This window comes from Oncorhynchus kisutch, linkage group LG9 (assembly GCF_002021735.2).
Source record: "Oncorhynchus kisutch isolate 150728-3 linkage group LG9, Okis_V2, whole genome shotgun sequence".
Taxonomy (NCBI): Eukaryota; Metazoa; Chordata; class Actinopteri; order Salmoniformes; family Salmonidae; genus Oncorhynchus; species Oncorhynchus kisutch.
This window is the reverse complement of record NC_034182.2, coordinates 35,003,779-35,026,512: the sequence shown is the minus strand read 5'-3', so window position 1 is coordinate 35,026,512 and position 22,734 is coordinate 35,003,779. Positions and strand designations below refer to the sequence as shown.

Sequence of the window (22,734 nt, the reverse complement as noted above, 5' to 3'; positions counted from 1 at the left end):
CACAACATTGACATCAGCAAATTGCTCGCCCACACAACGCCATACATGTGGTCTGCGGTTGTGAGGCCGGTTGGTCGTACTGTCAAATACTTTAAAACAACGTTGGAGGTGGCTTATGGTAGAGAAATTAACATGAAATGCTCTGGCAACAGCTCTAGCGGACATTCCTGCAGTCAGCATGCCAATTCACGCTCCCTCAACTTGAGACACTTGTGGCGTTGTGTGACAAAACTGCACATTTTAGAGGGGCCTTTTATTGTCCCCCAGCACAAGGTGCACCTGTGTAATGATCTTGCTGTTTAATCATCTTCTTGATATGCCACAACTGTCAGGTGGATGGATTATCTTGGCAAATGAGAAATGCTCACTAACAGGGATGTAAACACATTTGTTCAAAAAATTTGAGAGAAAAAAGCTTTTTGTGTCTAGAACATTTCTGAGATATTTTATGTCAGCTCATGAAACATGGGACCAACTCTTTACATGTTGCATTTATATTTGTGTTCAGTGTAGCTCTCAAGGCAGTGAAGGGATTTTGGGATGTTAAAACGGTGTCCCGACTCTCTGTGATCATAAAAAAATCTCATGGCATTTATTGTAAGAGTAGGTGTGGTAACCCTGGTGTCATGGCAAAATTCCTAACCTGGCCCCCTAATCATCCCCCTAATTTTATATACAGTGGGGCAAAAAGGTATTTAGTCAGCCACCAATTGTGCAAGTTCTCCCACTTAAAAAGATGAGAGAGGTCTGTAATTTTCATCATAGGTACACTTCAACTATGACAGACAAAATGAAAAAAGAAAAATCCAGAAAATCACATTGTAGGATTTTGAATGAATTTATTTGCAAATTATGGTGGAAAATAAGTATTTGGTCACCTACAAACAAGCAAGATTTCTGGCTCTCACAGACCTGTAACTTCTTTAAGAGGCTACTCTGTCCTCCACTCATTACCTGTATTAATGGCACCTGTTTGAACTTGTTATCAGTATAAAAGACACCTGTCCACAACCTCAAACAGTCACAGTCCTTTGTAGACCTGCACCAGGCTGGGAAGACTGAATCTGCAATAGGTAAGCAGCTTGGTTTGATGAAATCAACTGTGGGAGCAATTATTAGGAAATGGAAGACATACAAGACCACTGATAATCTCCCTCGATCTGGAGCTCCACGCAAGAGCTCACCCTGTGGGGTCAAAATGATCACAAGAACGGTGAGCAAAAGTCCCAGAACCACACGGGGGGACCTAGTGAATGACCTGCAGAGAGCTGGGACCAAAGTAACAAAGCCTACCATCAGTAACACACTACGCCGCCAGGGACTCAAATCCTGCAGTGCCAGACGTGTCCCCCTGCTTAAGCCAGACCTGTTGTCTATTCCATTTGAAATGAATTGTCAATCAGTGTTGCTTCCTAAATGGACAGTTTGATTTCACAGAAGTGTGATTGACTTGGAGTTACATTGTGTTGTTTAAGTGTTCCCTTTTATTTTTTTGAGCAGTGTATTTATAAACAAAAATCTGAGTTTACATTGGCGCGTTATGTTTAGTAGTTCCAAAACATCTGGTGATTTTGCAGAGAGCCACATCAATTTACAGAAATACTCAGAATAAACATTGATAAAAGATACAACTATTATGCATGGAATTATAGATACACTTCTCCTTAATGCAACCGCTGTGTCAGATTTCAAAAAAGCTTTACCGAAAAAGCACACCATGCAATAATCTGAGTACAGCGCTCAGACAACAAATCAAGCCATACAGATATCCGCCATGTTGTGGATGTGATGGATGTGAAATGGCTAGCTAGTTAGCAGTGGTGCGCGCTAATAGAGTTTCAATCGGTGACGTCACTTGTTCTGAAACCTTGAAGTAGTTGTTCCCCTTGCACTGCTTTTGTGGAGCGATGGGTAACGATGCTTCGTGGGTGTCAGTTGTTGATGTGTGCAGAGGGTCCCTGGTTCGAGCCCGGGTATGGGCGAGGGGACGGACTAAAGTTATACTGTTACATGGAGTCAACAGAAGTCAGAAATAACATTATAAATATTACTTTACCTTCATCTTCATCAGAATGCACTCCCAGGAATCCCAGTTCTACAATAAATGTTTGATTTGTTCGATAAATTCCATTTATGTCCAAATGCCTCCTTTTTGTTCGCGCATTTAGCCCAGTAATCCAAATTCATGACGCGCAGGCCAGACAAAGTCAAAAAGTTCCGTTACAGTCCGTAGAAACATGTCAAAGGAAGTATAGAATCATAAATCTTCAATAATGTTCCAACCGGAGAATTCCTTTGTCTTCAGAAATGCAATGGAACGCAAGCTAACTCTCACGTGAACTCACGTGAACGCACGTAACCAGCTCATGCCACTCTGCCAGACCACTGACTCATTCAGCTCCCATTCCCCCCTCCTTCACAGTAGAAGCATCAAACAAGGTTCTAAAGACTGTTGGCATCTGGTGGAAGCCTTAGGAAGTGCAATTTGACCCCATAGACACTGCATATTCGATAGGCAAAGAGTTGAAAAACTTCAAACCTCAGATTTCCCACTTGCTGGTTGGATTTTTTCTCAGGGTTTTGCCTGCCATATGAGTTATGTTATACTCACAGACATCGTTCAAACAGTTTTAGAAACTTCGGAGTGTTTTCTATCCAATTCTAATAATATGCATATATTAACAACTGGGTTCGAGTAGCAGGCAATTTACTCTGGGCACCTTTATTCATCCAAGCTACTCAACACTGCCCCCAGCCAAAAGAAGTTTAATTAAGCTAGTTAGGGAGATATGAGTTCAGCTTCAGTGATTTTTGCAGTTCGTTCCAGTCATTGGCAGCAGCGAACTGGAAGGAAAGGCGGCCAAAGGAGGAATTGGCTTTGGGGGTGACCAGTGAAATATAGTCTACCGGTATTGTAAGTATAAAAGCAAAGCTTGCTTGCATATAATAATGTAGTGTAATGGGGTAATGTCTTAGTGTCGGGTGGGAAGAATGCAATACATGACCTTGTATGAGGAACAAATCATGTTATTTTTGGAGCACGTGCTCTAAAGCTGTGTTCACATTGGCAGTTTAGATGTGACTCGAATCCTATTTATTTGCATATCTGAATCAAATCTTTTCTTTTTCCTGCAGTCTGACCAACCAAAAAGCACATGGAATTGGATTTTTAAGCCAAGTTTGATTTGAAGTCCGATACAAATCTGATTCCTGGCCATGTGACTTGTGTCTGAACGGTCAAATCTGATTTATTTTTCCTCAAGTGGTTTTTAGACTGTTATTTGGAATATCTTGTTGTATGCTAGCAACTCTGTTGACAGTTTGACACAAACTTGTGGTAGCTAACTAGCTTGTTAATTGTTTACAAAAAAATTGTGAATGTGCTAGAAAGCTACCCAGCTAACTAGTTGACTGCTGTGGCTAGCTAGCTAGTTGACTGCTGTGGCTAGCTAGCTAGTTGACTGCTGTGGCTAGCTAGCTAGTTGACTGCTGTGGCTAGCTAGCTAGTTGACTGCTGTGGCTAGCTAGCTAGGTGATTGCTGTGGCTAGCTAGCTAGGTGATTGCTCTGGCTAGCTAGCTAGTTGATTGCTCTGGCTAGCTAGCTAGTTGATTGCTCTGGCTAGCTAGCTAGTTGATTGCTCTGGCTAGCTAGCTAGTTGATTGCTCTGGCTAGCTAGCTAGTTGATTGCTGTGGCTAGCTAGCTATGGGAATACCCCTTTTCAGCTTCAGAAAATGCCTATCTCTCACTTGTTTTTAATAAAGGTATGGGTCCCACTACTGGTCTAACTGTGTGGCAGCAGCACCTCTGTCATCCTGATTTCACTGACTGATGGTTAAAGGCTTTGAGGTCTCTCGCACTTGCTCGCTCTCGCTCTCTCTCTCTCTCTCTCTCGCTCTCTCCCGCTCTGAGCCCCTGTGTATGTTTGTGTAAGACTGCTTGTGAAGCCTGTAATTGAGTGTGTCCACCCACCTCTCTGCAGCAGAATCAGTCAAGGGAAGAAGGCTTCTTTCTTTTGTGACACACACTTCGGCTGCAGTGCCATCGTCCTATGCAAACCATACACCAAAGATCACCCTTTTTGCTGGTGCAGAAACACGCACACAAACATGACACGCACACAAACATGACACGCACACAAACATGACACGCACACAAACATGACACGCACACAAACATGACACGCACACAAACATGACACGCACACAAACATGACACTCACACAAACATGACACGCACACAAACATGACACGCACACAAACATCACACACACACACACACACACACACAAACCCTCCATCTCTACCCACTATGCAGTGGAGACCTAATGCACAAACATACACACTATCTAAAAGCAATCAAACCTCAGAGCTAATGTGAATTCCTGGGAACCGGAGCCAGAACATACAGATGTAGGATCTTAATCTGATCACCCTGATGCAGGAGAGCTTTCCTGCAATGCAAGAAATGTAAAACTTGTAGTAAAACTTGTAGTATTTGTGGTTTAAAAAGGCAAACTGTCTTAAATGAAGATCCAAAATCTGTATGGTCTAACCTCATCTCCCCACTGTGCTTAATAACAGTTCAGTTGGGCCTATTTTATCTCCTGACTGGTGACAAAAGTTGTATTTCATTACCCCATAAATGTGGCAACAGTGTGACCTCATGGAATGCACTCTCTCTCTCTGGCTTGTGTGTCTGTGTGTATGGGGAAGGTAGGCATGAGGATTTGTTGCCATCCCGCTGAGCAGTACCTAACTAAAATAGCATACTAAGAAAAAAACAGAATGTGGAACCACAGCGTGAAATGATTGACATGCCTTGTATTCTTTCCCCTGTGTGCAAGTTAATGACTGCAATGCTATTTCAGGAAGTGATAAGATGTGGTTTTCCGGGTGAAAGGGGGTTATTGCAAGAGTTGTATCAGCTGCTTGTTGTCTGTGGGTTTTTATCAGTCACATCCCATACGGTAAAATAATATTTCAAATACATGTATATTTGTTACATATTTGCTCAACTGCATGTAAAGCCTTTAAATGTATTCCAGATATGCATGTACATACATTTAGAATCTTTGCTCAAATGCTTGGAAATTTTCCAGGAATGCATGGCTATGACATCTAGTCTACATGGTGGCCAAAGTGCTTCCTAATTGGACTTCTTAAATGACTCTTTATGTATTGGTCAATGGAGATACTTTTTCTGGCCACCAAGCCAAAACGTTGGCAGTGATATATCATTAAAATTCTGATGGTGAGGAAAAAAATGGTCATCTGAATCAGGGTTAGTTTGGCAGCTGGGGTGAAAGAGGAGCGATTATGATAGAGGAACCCAAGTCTAGATTTAACTTTAGCCTGCAGATTTGATATGTGCTGAGAGAAGGACAGTGTACCATCTAGCCATACTCCCAAGTACTTGTATGAGGTGACTAACTCAAGCTCTAAACCCTCAGAGGTAGTAATCACACCTGTGAGGAGAGGGGCATTCTTCTTACCAAACCACATTTCCTTTGTTTTAGAGGTGTTCAGAACAAGGTTAAGGGTAGAGAAGGCTTGTTGGACACTAAGAAAGCTTTGTTGTAGAGCATTTAACACACAATATCCGGGGAGGGGCCAGCTGAGTATAAGGCTGTATCATCTACATATAAATGGATGAGAAAGCTTCCTACTGCCTGAGCTATGTTGTTGATGTAAATTGAGAAGAGCGTGGGGCCTAGGATTGAGCCTTGGGGTACTCCCTTGGTGACACGAAGTGGATGAGACAGCAGATTTTCTGACTTCATACACTGCACTCTTTGAGAGAGGTAGTTAGCAAACCAGGCCAAAGACCCTTCAGAGACAACAATACTCCTTAGCTGGCCCACAAGAATGGAATGGTCTTTCGTATCAAAAGCTTTGGCCAAGTCAATAACAATATTTTTTTTTATTTTTATTTTTTTTTCACCTTTATTTAACCAGGTAGGCTGGTTGAGAACAAGTTCTCATTTGCAACTGCGACCTGGCCAAGATAAAGCATAGCAGTGTGAGCAGACAACAAATAGTTACACATGGAGTAAACAATTAACAAGTCAATAACACAGTAGAAACCAAAGGGGGAGTCTATATACAATGTGTGCAAAAGGCATGAGGAGGTAGGCAAATAATTACAATTTTGCAGATTAACACTGGAGTGATGAATGATCAGATGGTCATGTACAGGTAGAGATATTGGTGTGCAAAAGAGCAGAAAGTAAATAAATAAAAACAGTATGGGGATGAGGTAGGTGAGAAAGGGTGGGCTATTTACCAATAGACTATGTACAGCTGCAGCGATCGGTTAGCCGCTCAGATAGCTGATGTTTGAAGTGGAACGAAGTTGCAATTCGTTCCAGTCACAGGCAGCAGAGTACTGGAACGAAAGGCGGCCAAATGAGGTGTTGGCTTTAGGGATGATCAGTGAGATACACCTGCTGGAGCGCGTGCTACGGATGGGTGTTGCCATCGTGACCAGTGAGCTGAGATAAGGCGGAGCTTTACCTAGCATGGACTTGTAGATGACCTGGAGCCAGTGGGTCTGGCGACGAATATGTAGCGAGGGCCAGCCGACTAGAGCATACAAGTCGCAGTGGTGGGTGGTATAAGGTGCTTTAGTGACGAAACGGATGGCACTGTGATAGACTGCATCCAGTTTGCTGAGTAGAGTGTTGGAAGCCATTTTGTAGATGACATCGCCGAAGTCGAGGATCGGTAGGATAGTCAGTTTTACTAGGGTAAGCTTGGCGGCGTGAGTGAAGGAGGCTTTGTTGCGGAATAGAAAGCCGACTCTTGATTTGATTTTCGATTGGAGATGTTTGATATGAGTCTGGAAGGAGAGTTTGCAGTCTAGCCAGACACCTAGGTACTTATAGACGTCCACATATTCTAGGTCGGAACCATCCAGGGTGGTGATGCTAGTCGGGCATGCGGGTGCAGGCAGCGACCGGTTGAAAAGCATGCATTTGGTTTTACTAGCGTTTAAGAGCAGTTGGAGCACAATATTGATTAGAATCAAGGGCAATGGGGACATCATTGAGAACCTTTAAGGTTGTAGTGACACATCCATAACCTGAGCGGAAACCATATTGCATACCAGAGAGAACTCTATAGACATCAAGAAAGTCAGTTGATTATTAACACATTTTTCCAACACTTTTGATAAACAGGGCAAAATAGAAATAGGCCTATAACAATTAGGATCAGATTGATCTCCCTCTTTTTAAATAAAGGATGAACCGTGTCTGCCTTCCAGGCAATGGGAACCTCTCCAGAAAGGAGAGACAGGTTAAACAGGTCGGAGATAGGCTTGGCAATGATAGAGCAACGTTAAAGAAGAAAAGGTCTAAACCATCTGACCCAGATGTTTTTTGTGGGGTCAAGTTTCAGGAGCTCCTTTAGCACCTTGGACTCAGTGACTGCCTGCAGGGAGAAACGTTGTTGCGGGGCAGGGAAAAAGAGGAAGAAGCATTGGGGATAGTCGCATTAGAAGGGGTGGGAGATGAGGAAATGTTGGACGGGCAAGGAGGCATGTCTGAGTCGAATAGGAATCCTGACTTAATGAAGTGGTGATTAAAGAGCTCAGCCATGTGCTTTGTTGTCAGTAACAACCACATCATCAATTTTAAGGGACATGGGCAGCTGTGAGGAGGGGGTTTCTTCAGGTCTTTAACCATTTTCCAGAACTTCTTGGGGTTAGACCCACAGAGAGAGGACTATACTTTATAGACAACATGGTCTCATTAGAATATGTCAGAATAGTGATGCTGAACCATTGTAGTTATACTGTATGTCACTTGATCTGTTGGTTTTCTGGAGTATGCTGTTTTCAAATGTAACCTAACCACAATCCATCAGTATCCAGACATGTTATTGTTCTAATTCCATTGTTTTGTTTTAGTCAACATTTCCTGTATACTTCCTGGATATCTTGCATAACTAGATCAGAGTGACATACTGGCAACCATTCAAACCCTGCAACAATTTTTTTTGCTTCCTTACTATGCTCTCATTTCTTTGTACAGGAGTTGCATTTCTTGGGTGAAATGTGTTTCTGTGCAATACCTTTTAATCTTCTCTATCTTCACCTTCTTTGTTTTGTGCCCAGGAGTGCATCTGAATTGGGAAGAGAGGGTAGAGGACAAAGAACACTGGGAAACCAGAGGAAGAGAGGAGGAGGAGAAAAATGGAGGCCATATCTTTAGATCAGTCTGCGACGGTGGATGAGCTGGTGGAAGCATGCATCCAAGCCTTTGGTCAGTCAGTCTCTTTATTTGTCCATGAGCACTCAAATATACATGCTACTCAATGTCTAAATAAACAACATATACTCTTTGTGCAATCAGAATAACATTTCCAGGAACAGATTGCAAGGAGAAGACGATAAATAATATAGTTTCCCATATGCACCACCTGAAGTAGCTAATGTTGTCGGTCTCAAATCAATAAGAATTGGTTGTCTTATTTGCAGTAAGACTTGTAAAATTTGTCTAAAAGGACTTACAGGGGCTGTTGAGTGATGAGCACTGCGTCTGTCCTCTTTCAGATGAGACTGGCACTTTGAAGGACCCCTCCCTAGTGCGTATGTTTCTTATGATGCACCCTTGGTACCTTCCCTCCACCGACATGGCAAAGAAACTACTGCTCAAGTATCCTTCACCATTTTTATTTGACCTTTATTTAGCTAGGCAAGTCAGTTAAGAACAAATTCTTATTTTCAATGACGGCCTAGGAACAGTGGGTTAACTGCCTGTTCAGGGGCAGAACGACAGATTTGTCAGCTCGGGGAGTTGAACTTGCAACCTTACTAGTCCAACGCTCTAACCACTAGGCTACCCTGCCGCCCCACCATTAGGCACCTGCTTACGGCTTATCACGTCTTGTCAGCTACTGTAAGATCAACAGATACTCTTTAAGGTGCCAGTGAATGGAATGGAAAGGGTAAGATGGATGGAATGTTCCTAGCGGGCAAAACTGACATCTTTTGTTGTCAGGCCATGGTCAGGTTGTGTGCTGATTGTAAAAGGATGTTTTAGTAGATGTTTTATGTACCTTAACTGTTGATCAGATCACAGGAGGACAGCTGCACTGCTGAGCTCAGGACAAGAATCTGCCACTTGGTGAAGTAAGACACGTTCACAATTGCTTTTGTTAATAGGTTGGGGAAGTTTCTTAATTGCTTACCTCTCCCTCACTATGTCTCTGTGTTTCTCTCTCCCTCTCTCACTCCCTCACTCCCTCCCTCTCTCCCTCTCTCCCTTCTCTCCCTCTCTCTCCCTTCTCTCCCTCTCTCTCCCTTCCTCCCTCTCTCCCTCTCTCTCCCTCTCTCCCTCTCTCTCCCTTCCTCCCTCTCTCTCCCTTCCTCCCCCTCTCTCCCTCTCTCCCTCTCTCCCTCTTTCCCTCTTTCCCTCTTTCCCTCTCTCCCTCTCTCTAGGTACTGGATCAGTGAGTTCCCAGCGGAGTTCAATCTAAACCCAGAGCTGGCAGAGCAGATCAAAGACCTCAAGGACCTCTTGACCACTGAGGGGAACGAGCGCCAGAGTCAGCTCATCGACATCGACAGCGTGTACGTGTCCCCACGTTACACTTCACTAAAGTGTGTGTGTTTGTGTCTATGAAGTGTGTCCCCTTTCTACTGTAATTTCTCCCTCCACCAGCTTCCACCAGTGTGTAAGTGTCCCCATGTTACACATTTCAAAGTGATTTTGCCGTATAAGAAATACTCAACGGAGATCTAAAAAAACAAAACCGCATTAAAACAGACGAAGGTTTATAAAACAGCAGGAAGTTCAGTGCCTATGTTCCCAGGCCTATTTTCTGTCTGTCTGTGACCCTGGTATCCCTAGTTGGTCATTAGGGTATATCTATTGCTATGGTGTGCTTTCATGGGACAGCAGAGTTTCATAAACAGTTGTATTTCTTCTCTTGCATCTTCTGTGGTGTCTTCTTTCATCCTAGTTTCATTGCGGAGACTTGATTCAAATCTAATTTTATTTGTCACATACACATGGTTAGCAGATGTTAATGCGAGTGTAGCGAAATGCTTGCTGTATTTTGTTAGCCTGGGATGCAAAACTGAATATCGCTCTGTTTCAGAAACATAGTGAAACAATGCATTATTAAGTTTGGATTCCAGGTTTAGATTTTGTGTGCTCGGCTTATATATGACAGTAACATTGTGTGCTTTTTGTCCCTCTCAGGCCGTCATACAAGTGGAAGCGTCAGGTGACCCAGAGGCAGCCATCCATGTCTAAGAAGAGGAAGATGTCTCTGCTGTTTGACCACCTGGACTCCAGCGAGCTTGCCACACACCTCACCTACCTGGAGTACAAGTCCTTCTGCAAGATACTGGTATGTGGGGCTGTGGGGAGCAGTGTGTCTGTCCACCAGATCTGGGTTCAAATAATATTTGTTTTCTTTCAGATTCTTAAACTTGCACTTGACTGAGCTTGCCTAGTGGAATGGAACTAATGGAATAGTCCCAAAAGTGAAAATCCCATCTATCTGGCACTCCAGGCAGGCTCCATGAAACACTCAAAGTATTTGAAAGAAAACACATACTCTTTGAACCCTGGTTTGTTGTCCAAACTGCCTTTTGCATTGGTCATTCAACATGCTGACTTATATGTGAGTTTAACAGCTTCTGTAGGCCCACTGAATACATTACCCCCCCCCACTCCCCCCCCCTCCAGTTCCAGGACTACCACAGCTTTGTGATGCATGGCTGCACGGTAGACAACCCCATCCTGGAGCGCTTCATCACCCTCTTCAACAGTGTGTCTCAGTGGATCCAGCTGATGGTGCTCAGCAAGCCCACCGCCCCCCAGAGGGCTGCAGTCATCTCCCACTTCATCAGGGTGGCGCAGGTATGTAGGCTGGGGCACATTGGGGTTTTCCTTATGTTATTCAGTCTTGTTCTGAGGGTAGCTATTAGTCTGAGTGACAGTCTGTTTGTTCTATTATGTCATCTACTTGTCACGCATTGTCATGTTTGGTTGGACAATGACAGCAATGGAGCTGGCAAGAGCACAAACAGATCTGGGACCAGGCTAGGACGCTCTGTCTCCAGGCCCGAAGCAAATGTGACTGGTTAGTAGGAAAGTCATGTGACTGGTTAAATTCAGACAAATAATCCCACTTGGTTATGGTTAGGGGTTGGTTCCTGGGCCACTTAAAACAGTGACATGGATCGTAGTAAAGCCTCAGGGGTTGAGATGAGAGAGGAGTTCTGTCATGGAGAGGGATAGGGAGGACAGGGAGGGAGATGCCAAACTACCCTTATACAAAACCGGTGGTTACGCTTCGATTGTTATGAACGGAGTTCGTAGACAATTATTGCCCATTATTCCTAACATAACTCATCTAAGTGTGCTTACCAGTGGTGTTATTTTCACAGTACTGCTACTACCAGACGGGAGGCTATATTTGGATTTGTTAGAGAAAAATGTTTAGAAGAATGTTTGGAGTGTGCCTCCCTCATTCCCCAACGCCACTCTCTCCTCTCCAAAACAAACTCTTCATGATTTATTCACTGATGCCGCAGTAGGCTCCCCCCCCCCCCCCCCCCACACTTTCTCAACCCTTCTCTGCCAAATATGCCCAAACTCAAATATCCCAGCTGGGTGCTCGCTAGCTAGTTTAGCACCCCGACTGAGTTTGCTAAATAAAACACTTTGCCTTCCGAAATGTTCAAGGATGAAAGAATTCTCTCTCTGTTATTTGGGATAGTGAAATAAATAAATAATATATATATATATATACATTTCGGAAGGCAAAGTGGTTTATTTATATATATATATACCCACCTAAAAGTTGAGTATTTTCCAAAGCTGTGATCCCACTCCAATAGACCCCAGGGAAGGGTTACCTCCTTCCTGCTTCCTCGCTCTCCTTTCACACCCTCCCTCCTCTGTCACTCTGCATATCCTCCCTACCACAGCAGTATTCCTCTATTCATCTATCTTCTGATTTATTCTGGGTTTCGTCTGAATGAGTTTTCTCTGGAGTCTTTCTTGCCCTTATTTTCTCTCTTCTCTCTCCCGTAACGTCTCATCATTATCTGTAGGCTTTTTCCCATAAATCCCTTTTTGTTTGTCAACATATTGCTTGCCTGTATTTCCCCTCATACAGTGGGGCAAAACAGTATTTAGTCAGCCACCAATTGTGCATGTTCTCCCACTTAAAAAGATGAGAGAGGCCTGTAATTTTCATCATAGGTACACTTCAACTAGACAAAATGAGAAGAAAGAAAATCCAGAAAATCACATTGTAGGATTGTTAATGAATTTATTTGCAAATTATGGTGGGAAATAAGTATTTGGTCACCTACAAACAAGCAAGATTTCTGGCTCTCACAGACCTGTAACATCTTCTTTAAGAGGCTCCTCTGTTCTCCACTCGTTACCTGTATTAATGGCACCTGTTTGAACTTGTTATCAGTATAAAAGACACCTGTCCACAACCTCAAACAGTCACACTCCAAACTCCACTATGGCCAAGACCAAAGAGCTGTCAAAGGACACCAGAAACAAAATTGTAGACCTGCACCAGGCTGGGAAGACTGAATCTGCAATAGGTAAGCAGCTTGGTTTGAAGAAATCAACTGTGGGAGCAATTATTAGGAAATGGAAGACATACAAGACCACTGATAATCTCCCTCGATCTGGGGCTCCACGCAAGATCTCACCCCGTGGGGTCAACATGATCACAAGAACGGTGAGCAAAAATCCCAGAACCACACGGAGGGGACCTAGTGAATGACCTGCAGAGAGCTCGGACCAAAGTAACAAAACCTACCATCAGTAACACACTACGCTGCCAGGGACTCAAATCCTGCAGTGCCAGACGTGTCCCCCTGCTTAAGCCAGTACATGTCCAGGCCCGTCTGAAGTTTGCTAGAGAGCATTTGGATGATCCAGAAGAAGATTGGGAGAATGTCATATGGTCAGATGAAACCAAAATATAACTTTTTGGTAAAAACTCAACTCGTCGTGTTTGGAGGACAAAGAATGCTGAGTTGCATCCAAAGAACACCATACCTACTGTGAAGCATGGGGGTGGAAACATCATGCTTTGGGGCTGTTTTTCTGCAAAGGGACCAGGACGATTGATCCGTGTAAAGGAAAGAATGAATGGGGCCATGTATTGTGAGATTTTGAGTGAAAACCTCCTTCCATCAGCAAGGGCATTGAAGATGAAACGTGGCTGGGTCTTTCAGCATGACAATGATCCCAAACACACCGCCCGGCAACGAAGGAGTGGCTTCGTAAGAAGCATTTCAAGGTCCTGATGTGGCCTAGCCAGTCTTCAGATCTCAACCCCATAGAAAATCTTTGGAGGGAGTTGAAAGTCCGTGTTGCCCAGCAACAGCCCCAAAACATCACTGCTCTAGAGGAGATCTGCATGGAGGAATGGGCCAAAATACCAGCAACAGTGTGTGAAAACGTTTGACCTCTGTCATTGCCAACAAAGGGTATATAACAAAGTATTGAGATAAACTTTTGTTATTGACCAAATACTTATTTTCCACCATAATTGGCAAATAAATTCATTAAAAATCATACAATGGGATTTTCTGGATTCTTTTTTCTCATTTTGTCTGTCATAGTTGAAGTGTACCTATGATGAAAATTACAGGCCTCTCATCTTTTTAAGTGGGAGAACTTGCACAATTGGTGGATGACTAAATACTGTTTTGCCCCACTGTACATCAGATATTGTATATGCCCGTCATTAATTTATGTTGTTTGTTACAATGCCTCACACAGACAGCTTTAATGCAGAACATCACTTATGTCGCACAGTGGAACGCTTCGGCATATCGACAAGGGACGCTGATATTCCCTGTGCTATTGATACCTGTCACTGTTAGTCAGTGTCACTGTTAGTCGGTCTTTATACAGCAGTTTAGTAGAGCCTCCAGCCTGAAAGGCTACCACAGAGCTTTGCCCATTGATTGGAGCGACCGGGCGGGTATATGAGCTTAACCAAATATTGCCCGCTGGCAGTCCTTCCAAACAGCTGCGACCCCATTGATTTTCACTGGATGTCATGTGGGCTGAAGGGCAAGGCTTTGCCCCTACGGAGCTCCATTCACAAAGTACTACTGTAACGGTGACACAATGATTAGAATGTGTGCTGCTCTGCCTACTGTTTCAATGGTATTATTAGACAAGACCCTGCAATATTCTAGTGTAGCCAAGGAGTGCCTCTTATTGCTTCTCTGTGTGTGTGTGTGTGTGTGACCTTCCCAGGTTTTTTGTTGTCTATCCACTCCCCTCTCCCTCTGATTTCTCTCTCTCTCTCTTCTTCTCCTGGCTCCTTATCAATCTCTCTCCCACTTCTCCTCCTCAGTCTCTCTCTCTCTCTTCTTCTCCTGGCTCCTTATCAATCTTTCTCCCACTTCTCCTCCTCAGTCTCTCTTAAATCTTTGTTGTCACTGGCTCTTACACCTATACTTCCCTTTTTTCCCCATGTCTCTCTCTCTTGATGTTTCTCTCACACAGTGCCGCATGTCTCTCTCTGAATGTTTACATTTTTCTGTCTGTTAATCACTTGGAGTTCAGGTAGGTCTAGGCTAGTTAATCATTTAGAGTTCAGGTAGGTGTTCAGGTAGGTCTAGGCTAGTTAATCATTTGGAGTTCAGGTAGGTCTAGGCTAGTTAATCATTTAGAGTTCAGGTAGGTCTAGGCTAGTTAATCATTTGGAGTTCAGGTAGGTCTAGGCTAGTTAATCATTTAGAGTTCAGGTAGGTGTTCAGGTAGGTCTAGGCTAGTTAATCATTTGGAGTTCAGGTAGGTCTAGGCTAGTTAATCATTTAGAGTTCAGGTAGGTGTTCAGGTAGGTCTAGGCTAGTTAATCATTTGGAGTTCAGGTAGGTCTAGGCTAGTTAACCATTTGAAGTTCAGGTAGGTGTTCAGGTAGGTCTAGGCTAGTTAATCATTTGGAGTTCAGGTAGGTCTAGGCTAGTTAATCATTTGGAGTTCAGGTAGGTCTAGGCTAGTTAATCATGTGGAATTCAGGTACAGTAGCAAACTAAGGAAAGTAGGAGGGGTAAGACAGTATATCTCTCTCCATCTTCTCATCTCTCTCCCGTAGAAACTGCTCCAGCTTCAGAACTTCAACACTCTGATGGCCGTGGTGGGGGGGCTCAGTAACAGCTCTATATCTCGCCTCAAAGACACCCAATCACACATCAGCAACGAGACCAACAAGGTGAACTAACATCTCATGCCTTATCTACACTCCATGCTATCGCTTTACAAACAACCTGGTGTTACCACCACTATTACGATCTGAAAACAGAAAGGATTTAGAAACGTTAGCACACATTAACCCACATATGCCCCATCCTCTTCCTCTTCCTCTTCTCCTTCACCCTTCCTCCCTCCTCCATCCATCCATCCCCTCAGGTGTTCAACAGCCTGATCGAACTGGTGACGTCGTGCGGCAACTACAGCCAGTACCGACGTCGCTTCTCCGACTGCACAGGCTTCCGTTTTCCTATCCTGGGCGTGCACCTCAAGGACCTGATCGCCGTGCACGTGGCGCTGTCCGACTGGGCCGACCCGGACAAGAGCAGGGTCAACCTGGCCAAGAGCCAACAGCTGTATGTTATCCTCCAGGAGTTGGCTCTCATCCAGACCACGCCACCCAGCATCGATGCCAACACAGACCTACTTAACCTACTTACGGTTAGTGTCACATAGCCTGGTCCCAGATCTGTTTGCGCTGTCTTGTCAAGTTTGCAAACCTCTGGCAATTATCTATTACCATGGTGAACTAGAGAACATACAAGAATATGCATAATTGACAATGAAATAATATGGTTATGTATGCAGGAATTACCTTCAGTTAAGGACTTCCAAGGAGACCACAAATGAATGGAATCAATGATGGTGTGTGGCTAAGAGGAGGACTGTCACTCAAAATTAGGGAATATATTGAAAGTGACCTGTTGGGAGTGCAAGGATGGAGAGGGAGCTTGATGGCCTAATAGGAATTGCAAATTCCAATAGGTTCCACTGGGAAATAGCTAATGACTACCTCGAAAGGGCATTCAGATTTCTGCTATTCAAATGTATTCCCACTTCTGTTCCTCTGATGATAATGCTTATTTTACACCGTTAGACTGTGATATTGTCATTTCCATTCCAGGGAAAAGTGATAGTGAATACTCTCATGATTCCTGTGTGTTCTTCTGGCTAAGATCCAAAGGTGTACTGCACTCTGGCTTGCACAGTGGTTTTCAGCTACCCAGTGGGCAAAAACTGGTTGAATCAACATTGTTTCCATTAAAATTCAACATCCAAAAACAACGTGTCATAACATAAGGGAATTTAGTGGGGGTTTTTTTTCACCCAGCACTTAACCTAAATCCAATGACATGGTGACATTAGTGTTGAATTCACGTTAGTTGACAACTCAACCAAATGTAAATCAAATCTAGACATTGAGCTGACGTCTGTGGGTAGACTCTCTCTCTCTCACTCACTCACTCACTCACTCACTCACTCACTCACTCACTCACTCACATATTCATGATTCAACCTCCCCTATCACCCACTTCCTATTGGGATATGTAAAGGTTGATTTCCTGTCAGGTGCCTTTATTAGCCCGGTTATCTAGAGGGAGATCGATACCGCCAGGTGCTGTTTGAGTTGCATGGACTCCACATGGTGTTGAAAGCGTTCCACAGGGATGCTGGCCCATGTTGACTCCAATGCTTCCCACTGTTGTGACCATTCTTGATACACACGGGAAACTGTTGAGCGTGAAAAACCCAGTAGTGTTGCAGTTCTTGACACAAACCGGTGCGCCTGGTACCTAGTACCATACCCCGTTCAAAGGCATTTAAATCTGTTGTCTTGCCCATTCACCATCTGAATGGCACACATACACAATCCATGTCTCAAGGCTTAAAAATACATATTTAACCCGTCTCCTCCCCTATATCTACACTGGTTGAAGTGGATTTAACGAGTGACATCTTGTTCACCTGGTCAGTCTATGTCATGGAAAGAGGAGGTGTTCTTGAATGTTTTGTACCTGCTCGTCAAACATCACATTCCAAAATCCTGGGCATTAATATGGAGTTGGTCCACCCTTTGCTGCTATAACAGCCTCTTCTGGGAAGGCTTTCCACTAGATGTTGGAACATTGCTGCGTGGACTTGCTTCCATTCAGCCACAAGAGCATTAGTGAGGTCGGGCACTGATGTTGGGCGATTAGGCTTGGCTCGCAGTCGGCATTCCAATTAATCCTCAAGGTGTTCGGTGGGGTTGAGGTCAGGGCTCTGTGCAGGCCAGTCAAGCTCTTCCACACCGATCTTGACAAACCATTTCTGTATGGACCTCGCTTTGTGCACGGGGGCGTTGTCATGCTGAAACAGGAAAGGGCCTTCACCAAACTAGAATACTAGATCTTAATTACTAGAATAGTCTAGAATGTCATTGTATGCTGTAGCGTTTAGATTTCCCTTGACTGGAAGTCTGGAATGTCATTGTATGCTGTAGCTTTTAGATTTCCCTTGACTGGAACTAAAGGGCCTAGCCTGACCCATGAAAAACAGCCCCAGACCATTATTCCTCCTCCCCCAGACCATTATTCCTCCTCCCCCAAACGTCACAGTTGGCACTATGCATTCGGGCAGGTAACGTTCTCCTGGCATCTGCCAAACCCAGATTCATCCGTCGGACTGCCAGATGTGAAGCGTGATTCATCACTCCAGAGAACGTGTTTCCACTGGTCCAGAGTCCAATGGCAGCGAGATTTACACCACTCCAGCCAACGCTTGGCATTGTACATGGTGATCTTAGGTTTGTGTGCGGCTGCTCGGCCATGGAAACCATTTCATGAAGCTCTTGACGAACAGTTATTGTGCTGACTTTGCTTTCAGAGGCAGTTTGGAACTTGGTAGTGAGTGTTGTAACCGAGGACAGATGTTTTTTATGCGCTATGCACTTCAGCACTCAGTGGTCCTGTTCTGTGAGCTTGTGTGGCCTACCACTTCATGGCTGAGCTGTTGTTGCTCCTAGACGATTCCACTTCTTCATAACAGCACTTACAGTTGGGGCAGCTCTAGCAGGGCAGAAATGTTGACGAACTGATTTTGTTGGAAAGGTGGCATCCTATGACAGTGCCACTTTGAAAGTCACTGAGCTCTTCAGTACGGGCCATTCTCCTGTCAATGTTTGTCTATGGAGATCGCATGGCTGTGTGCTCGATTGTTTTCAGACCTGTCAGCAACAGGTGTGGCTGAAATAGGGAAATCCACAAACTTTTGTATATATAGTGTATATCAACAAATACAATTTATACACATCAAATAGAATAATCAGGTAACAGTTGAGAAATGAAATATTCAAGGCCTCATGTGTATGACATGGCTATTGTGTGTCTAATATTATGACAGGCCAGGGTTTAATCTGCAGCGATATGTCTACGTTTTCTCCTAAAATAATGCAGATTCTCTCCTGAGCTGGTAGTTCAACAAATCCATTCTTTCTTCAAATTTCAGGAGATGAAAACCTCTGATTGGAGCAGTGGAGGACATGCTGATCATTCTCTAGTTCATCTGACCGTCCATGTTTTTTAATGGCGCCATGTCTCTTTGGCCAGTCTAAGATCCGTCTTTACATTGTTCATGTCTTCGTTTGTTTGAATTCTTTGATCTTGACGAGGTGTTGTGCTATTTTGAAATCTATATTTATAATTTGGTAACATTGAAGTTTGTGATGAAATGTAATTTAATTTAGCCAATAATTAGTGCTTGTATTTTGGTTATAGATTTCTATTGGTTTGAATTTGGTTATTGATGGTTGGGGGGGTGCGGTGTTTGAATGAGAAAGATTTGTGATGATAATATTCTGGATCACAGTGTGTTAGGTTAGTTATTTCTGTACACACCTAGAATATTTTTACAAAATTCCAGGTGTAAAATTTCAGTGGGGCAATTATCCCATGATGTATATTTGAAATTGGAAGGGGGTCCCCAAAATTAGCTGCCATATATCAGGATTTAAGTTATGACGGACTAAAATTATAATTGGTGGGTTGAATGTGGACAGGATATTTTTTAATTGCAAAATATGCTCTGTGTGCTTTCTTTTTTAAATTTTTTATTAGAGACTCTGTTGACAATCATTTAATGAGTTGAAGGACACCTGTGGAAGTGGTCGATACTCAATCATATAATTCACTGGCTTTATACGGTTTATTCAACTTCAGCCTTCGTTTGGATAGATGTTAGAAGATGGAGTTAAAAGTCAATATGTCTGTGAAACCATGGCAATACGGTTTACTGTGAAGAGCCAATGTTAACTCGCCAAACAGGCTTTAAGCCTCCTCGTCCAATCAATACATTTCTTTAGGTTTATTCATCATCCTTAAAAGGAAAATGATTCCATGATTATTTATTCGATATGAGAGAGAGCTGTGATCCTCTGGAAACAACAATGCATTCTTCTCCTCCTCTCCTCTGTTGTCATGGTATCCACATGCAGTAGCTATATTCATCAAGTTGTCATGTTTTGCAGGTGTCTCTGGACCAGTACCACACAGAAGAGGAGATCTACCAGCTGTCTCTACAGAAAGAGCCACGCAGTGCTAAACCGGCGGTGAGAGCTAGGGGCCAATAGGGGCCAATGTGTTCTTCCAGCTTATATCTTATTGAACTTCTTCTATGTGTTCTTATAACTCATATAGGAAGTCAACGTATTCTTGTTATAGTTTATAGGAAACACATTTCTTATTGTACAGCTTATAGCTTATAAACCTAATCATGTGACTTGAACACTGTTGTTCTCAACTTTCATTGCTTCCAGGAAGTCTCTGGAGAACTCTCTCGTTTGGGAACTCTCTCTTCCCAGAACTATCTTTGCTGAAATGACAACAATTTCCGCTTTATAAGTCATTGATTTATGTTCCTGTCTTTTCATTGGTTTGGCAGAACTCCGGCCCCTCCCCTGCGCCTGCCCCCCAGCCATCGATGATTGACGAGTGGGCTGCGTCGGTGAAGCCCAAAGCCGACCCTGCTGTCATCAACAAACACATAGAGAAGATGGTGGATGTACGTTACGCTATGATTCTCACATCTAGCCTGGTTTAAACAGATTGAATGCTGTCCTCAATGGTGAGCGCAGCATTTAGTCTGGTTCAACTCACATCCAATTGATGGCTAATTACAACTTGTTGAGGCCATGTAATTGGCTTGGAACATAGTCGTTATCCTCACAGCTACCCTGTTATTAATACACAACGAGTCCCAGTCATGACAACCGTAGTACTCTGTTTTGATATGCTGTGGTGATGTGTGTTTCCTCGGTTACAGTCTGTCTTCAAGAACTTTGACACTGACGGGGACGGTCACATCTCCAGGGAGGAGTTTGAGATCATCAGGAACAACTTCCCCTACCTCAGCAAGTTTGGAGAACTGGACAAAAACCAGTGAGAGACAAAAGCAGCATCCCAGCAACTGTTAACCATCGGCTACGTAGCAACAGTCACGAATAACTGATATTGTAACCGTAGGCTATGTAGCAACAGTCACGAATAAGTGATATTGTAACCGTAGACTATGTAGCAACAGTCACGAATAACTGATATTGTAACCGTAGGCTATGTAGCAACAGTCACGAATAACTGATATTGTAACCGTAGGCTATGTAGCAACAGTCACGAATAACTGATATTGTAACCGTAGGCTATGTAGCAACAGTCACGAATAACTGATATTGTAACCGTAGGCTATGTAGCAACAGTCACGAATAACTGATATTGTAACCGTAGGCTATGTAGCAACAGTCACGAATAACTGATATTGTAACCGTAGGCTATGTAGCAACAGTCACGAATAACTGATATTGTAACCGTAGGCTACGTAGCAACAGTCACGAATAACTGATATTGTAACCGTAGGCTATGTAGCAACAGTCACATATAACTGATATTGTAACCGTAGGCTATGTAGCAACAGTCACGAATAACTGATATTGTAACCGTAGGCTATGTAGCAACAGTCACGAATAACTGATATTGTAACCGTAGGCTATGTAGCAACAGTCACAAATAACTGATATTGTAACCGTAGGCTATGTAGCAACAGTCACGAATAACTGATATTGTAACCGTAGGCTATGTAGCAACAGTCACGAATAACTGATATTGTAACCGTAGGCTATGTAGCAACAGTCACGAATAACTGATATTGTAACCGTAGGCTATGTAGCAACAGTCACGAATAACTGATATTGTAACCGTAGGCTATGTAGCAACAGTCACGAATAACTGATATTGTAACCGTAGGCTACGTAGCAACAGTCACGAATAACTGATATTGTAACCGTAGGCTATGTAGCAACAGTCACGAATAACTGATATTGTAACCGTAGGCTACGTAGCAACAGTCACATATAACTGATATTGTAACCGTAGCTACGTAGCAACAGTCACGAATAACTGATATTTTAACCGTAGGCTACGTAGCAACAGTCACATATAACTGATATTGTAACCGTAGGCTACGTAGCAACAGTCACGAATAACTGATATTGTAACCGTAGGCTATGTAGCAACAGTCACGAATAACTGATATTGTAACCGTAGGCTACGTAGCAACAGTCACGAATAACTGATATTGTAACCGTAGGCTACGTAGCAACAGTCACATATAACTGATATTGTAACCGTAGCTACGTAGCAACAGTCACGAATAACTGATATTTTAACCGTAGGCTACGTAGCAACAGTCACATATAACTGATATTGTAACCGTAGGCTACGTAGCAACAGTCACGAATAACTGATATTGTAGTATTACACCATTAGATCAGGAAAGAGACACATCTTGTTAATCGCTCTCTCTTCATCTCTCCCCCTCTCCCTTTCATTCTCGCTCTCCATTTCTCCCTCTCGCTCTTGCTCTCTCTCTCTCTCTCTCCCTCTTGATCTCTCTCCCTCTTGATCTCTCCCTCCCTCTTGCTCTCCCTCCCTCTTGCTCTCCCTCCCTCTTGCTCTCCCTCCCTCTCGCTCCCTCTCTCTCTCTATCCCTCTCTCTATCCCCCTCTCGCTCTCTACCCCCCCTCTCGCTCTCTATCCCTCCCTCTTGCTCTCTATCCCTCCCTCTTGCTCTCTATCCCTCCCTCTCGCTCGCTCTCACTCGCTCCCTCTCGCTCTCTCTCTCGCTCTCTATCCCCCCCCCTCTCTCTCTCCCTTCCTCTCTCCCGTCCGCTCTCCCTCTCTCTCCCTCGTTCTTCCTCCCTCTTGCTCTCTCTATCCCTCTTGCTCATTCTATCCCTCTCGCTTTCTCTATCCCTCCCTTTTACTCTCTATCCCTCCCTTTTACTCTCTATCCCTCCCTTTTGCTCTCTATCCCTCCCTCTTGCTCTCTATCCCGACCTCTCGCTCTCGTTCCCTCTCTCTCTCTCCTTCCCTCTCCCTTCCGCTCTCCTTCCCTCTCACTTCCGCTCTCCCTCTCTCCCTTCCGCTCTCGCTCTCTCTATCCCTCTCGCTCTCTCTATCCCTCTCGCTCTCCCTATCCCTCTCGCTCTCCCTCTCGCTCTCTCTATCCCTCTCGCTCTCCCTATCCCTCTTGCTCTCTATCCCGACCTCTTGCTCTCTATCCCGACCTCTTGCTCTCTATCCCGACCTCTTGCTCTCTATCCCGACCTCTTGCTCTCTATCCCGACCTCTTGCTCTCTATCCCGACCTCTTGCTCTCTATCCC

General features: G+C 43.9%; 1 protein-coding gene across 2 annotated transcripts in view; it reads left to right on the top strand.

Annotated features, from left to right (window-relative positions):
* LOC109897100 (RAS guanyl-releasing protein 2) overlaps window positions 1-22,734 on the top strand; it is a 75,345-nt gene that overhangs the window by 16,784 nt on the left and 35,827 nt on the right. For both annotated transcript variants that reach the window (XM_031832478.1, XM_031832479.1), the window contains exons 2-12: window positions 8,119-8,266; window positions 8,557-8,659; window positions 9,079-9,135; window positions 9,445-9,576; window positions 10,211-10,361; window positions 10,703-10,876; window positions 15,108-15,224; window positions 15,422-15,703; window positions 19,548-19,628; window positions 19,961-20,080; window positions 20,342-20,457. In XM_031832478.1, coding sequence (XP_031688338.1) covers window positions 8,197-8,266; window positions 8,557-8,659; window positions 9,079-9,135; window positions 9,445-9,576; window positions 10,211-10,361; window positions 10,703-10,876; window positions 15,108-15,224; window positions 15,422-15,703; window positions 19,548-19,628; window positions 19,961-20,080; window positions 20,342-20,457 — 1,403 coding nt within the window. In that variant the 5' untranslated portion in view covers window positions 8,119-8,196. The remainder of the gene's footprint in view (window positions 1-8,118; window positions 8,267-8,556; window positions 8,660-9,078; window positions 9,136-9,444; window positions 9,577-10,210; window positions 10,362-10,702; window positions 10,877-15,107; window positions 15,225-15,421; window positions 15,704-19,547; window positions 19,629-19,960; window positions 20,081-20,341; window positions 20,458-22,734) is intronic.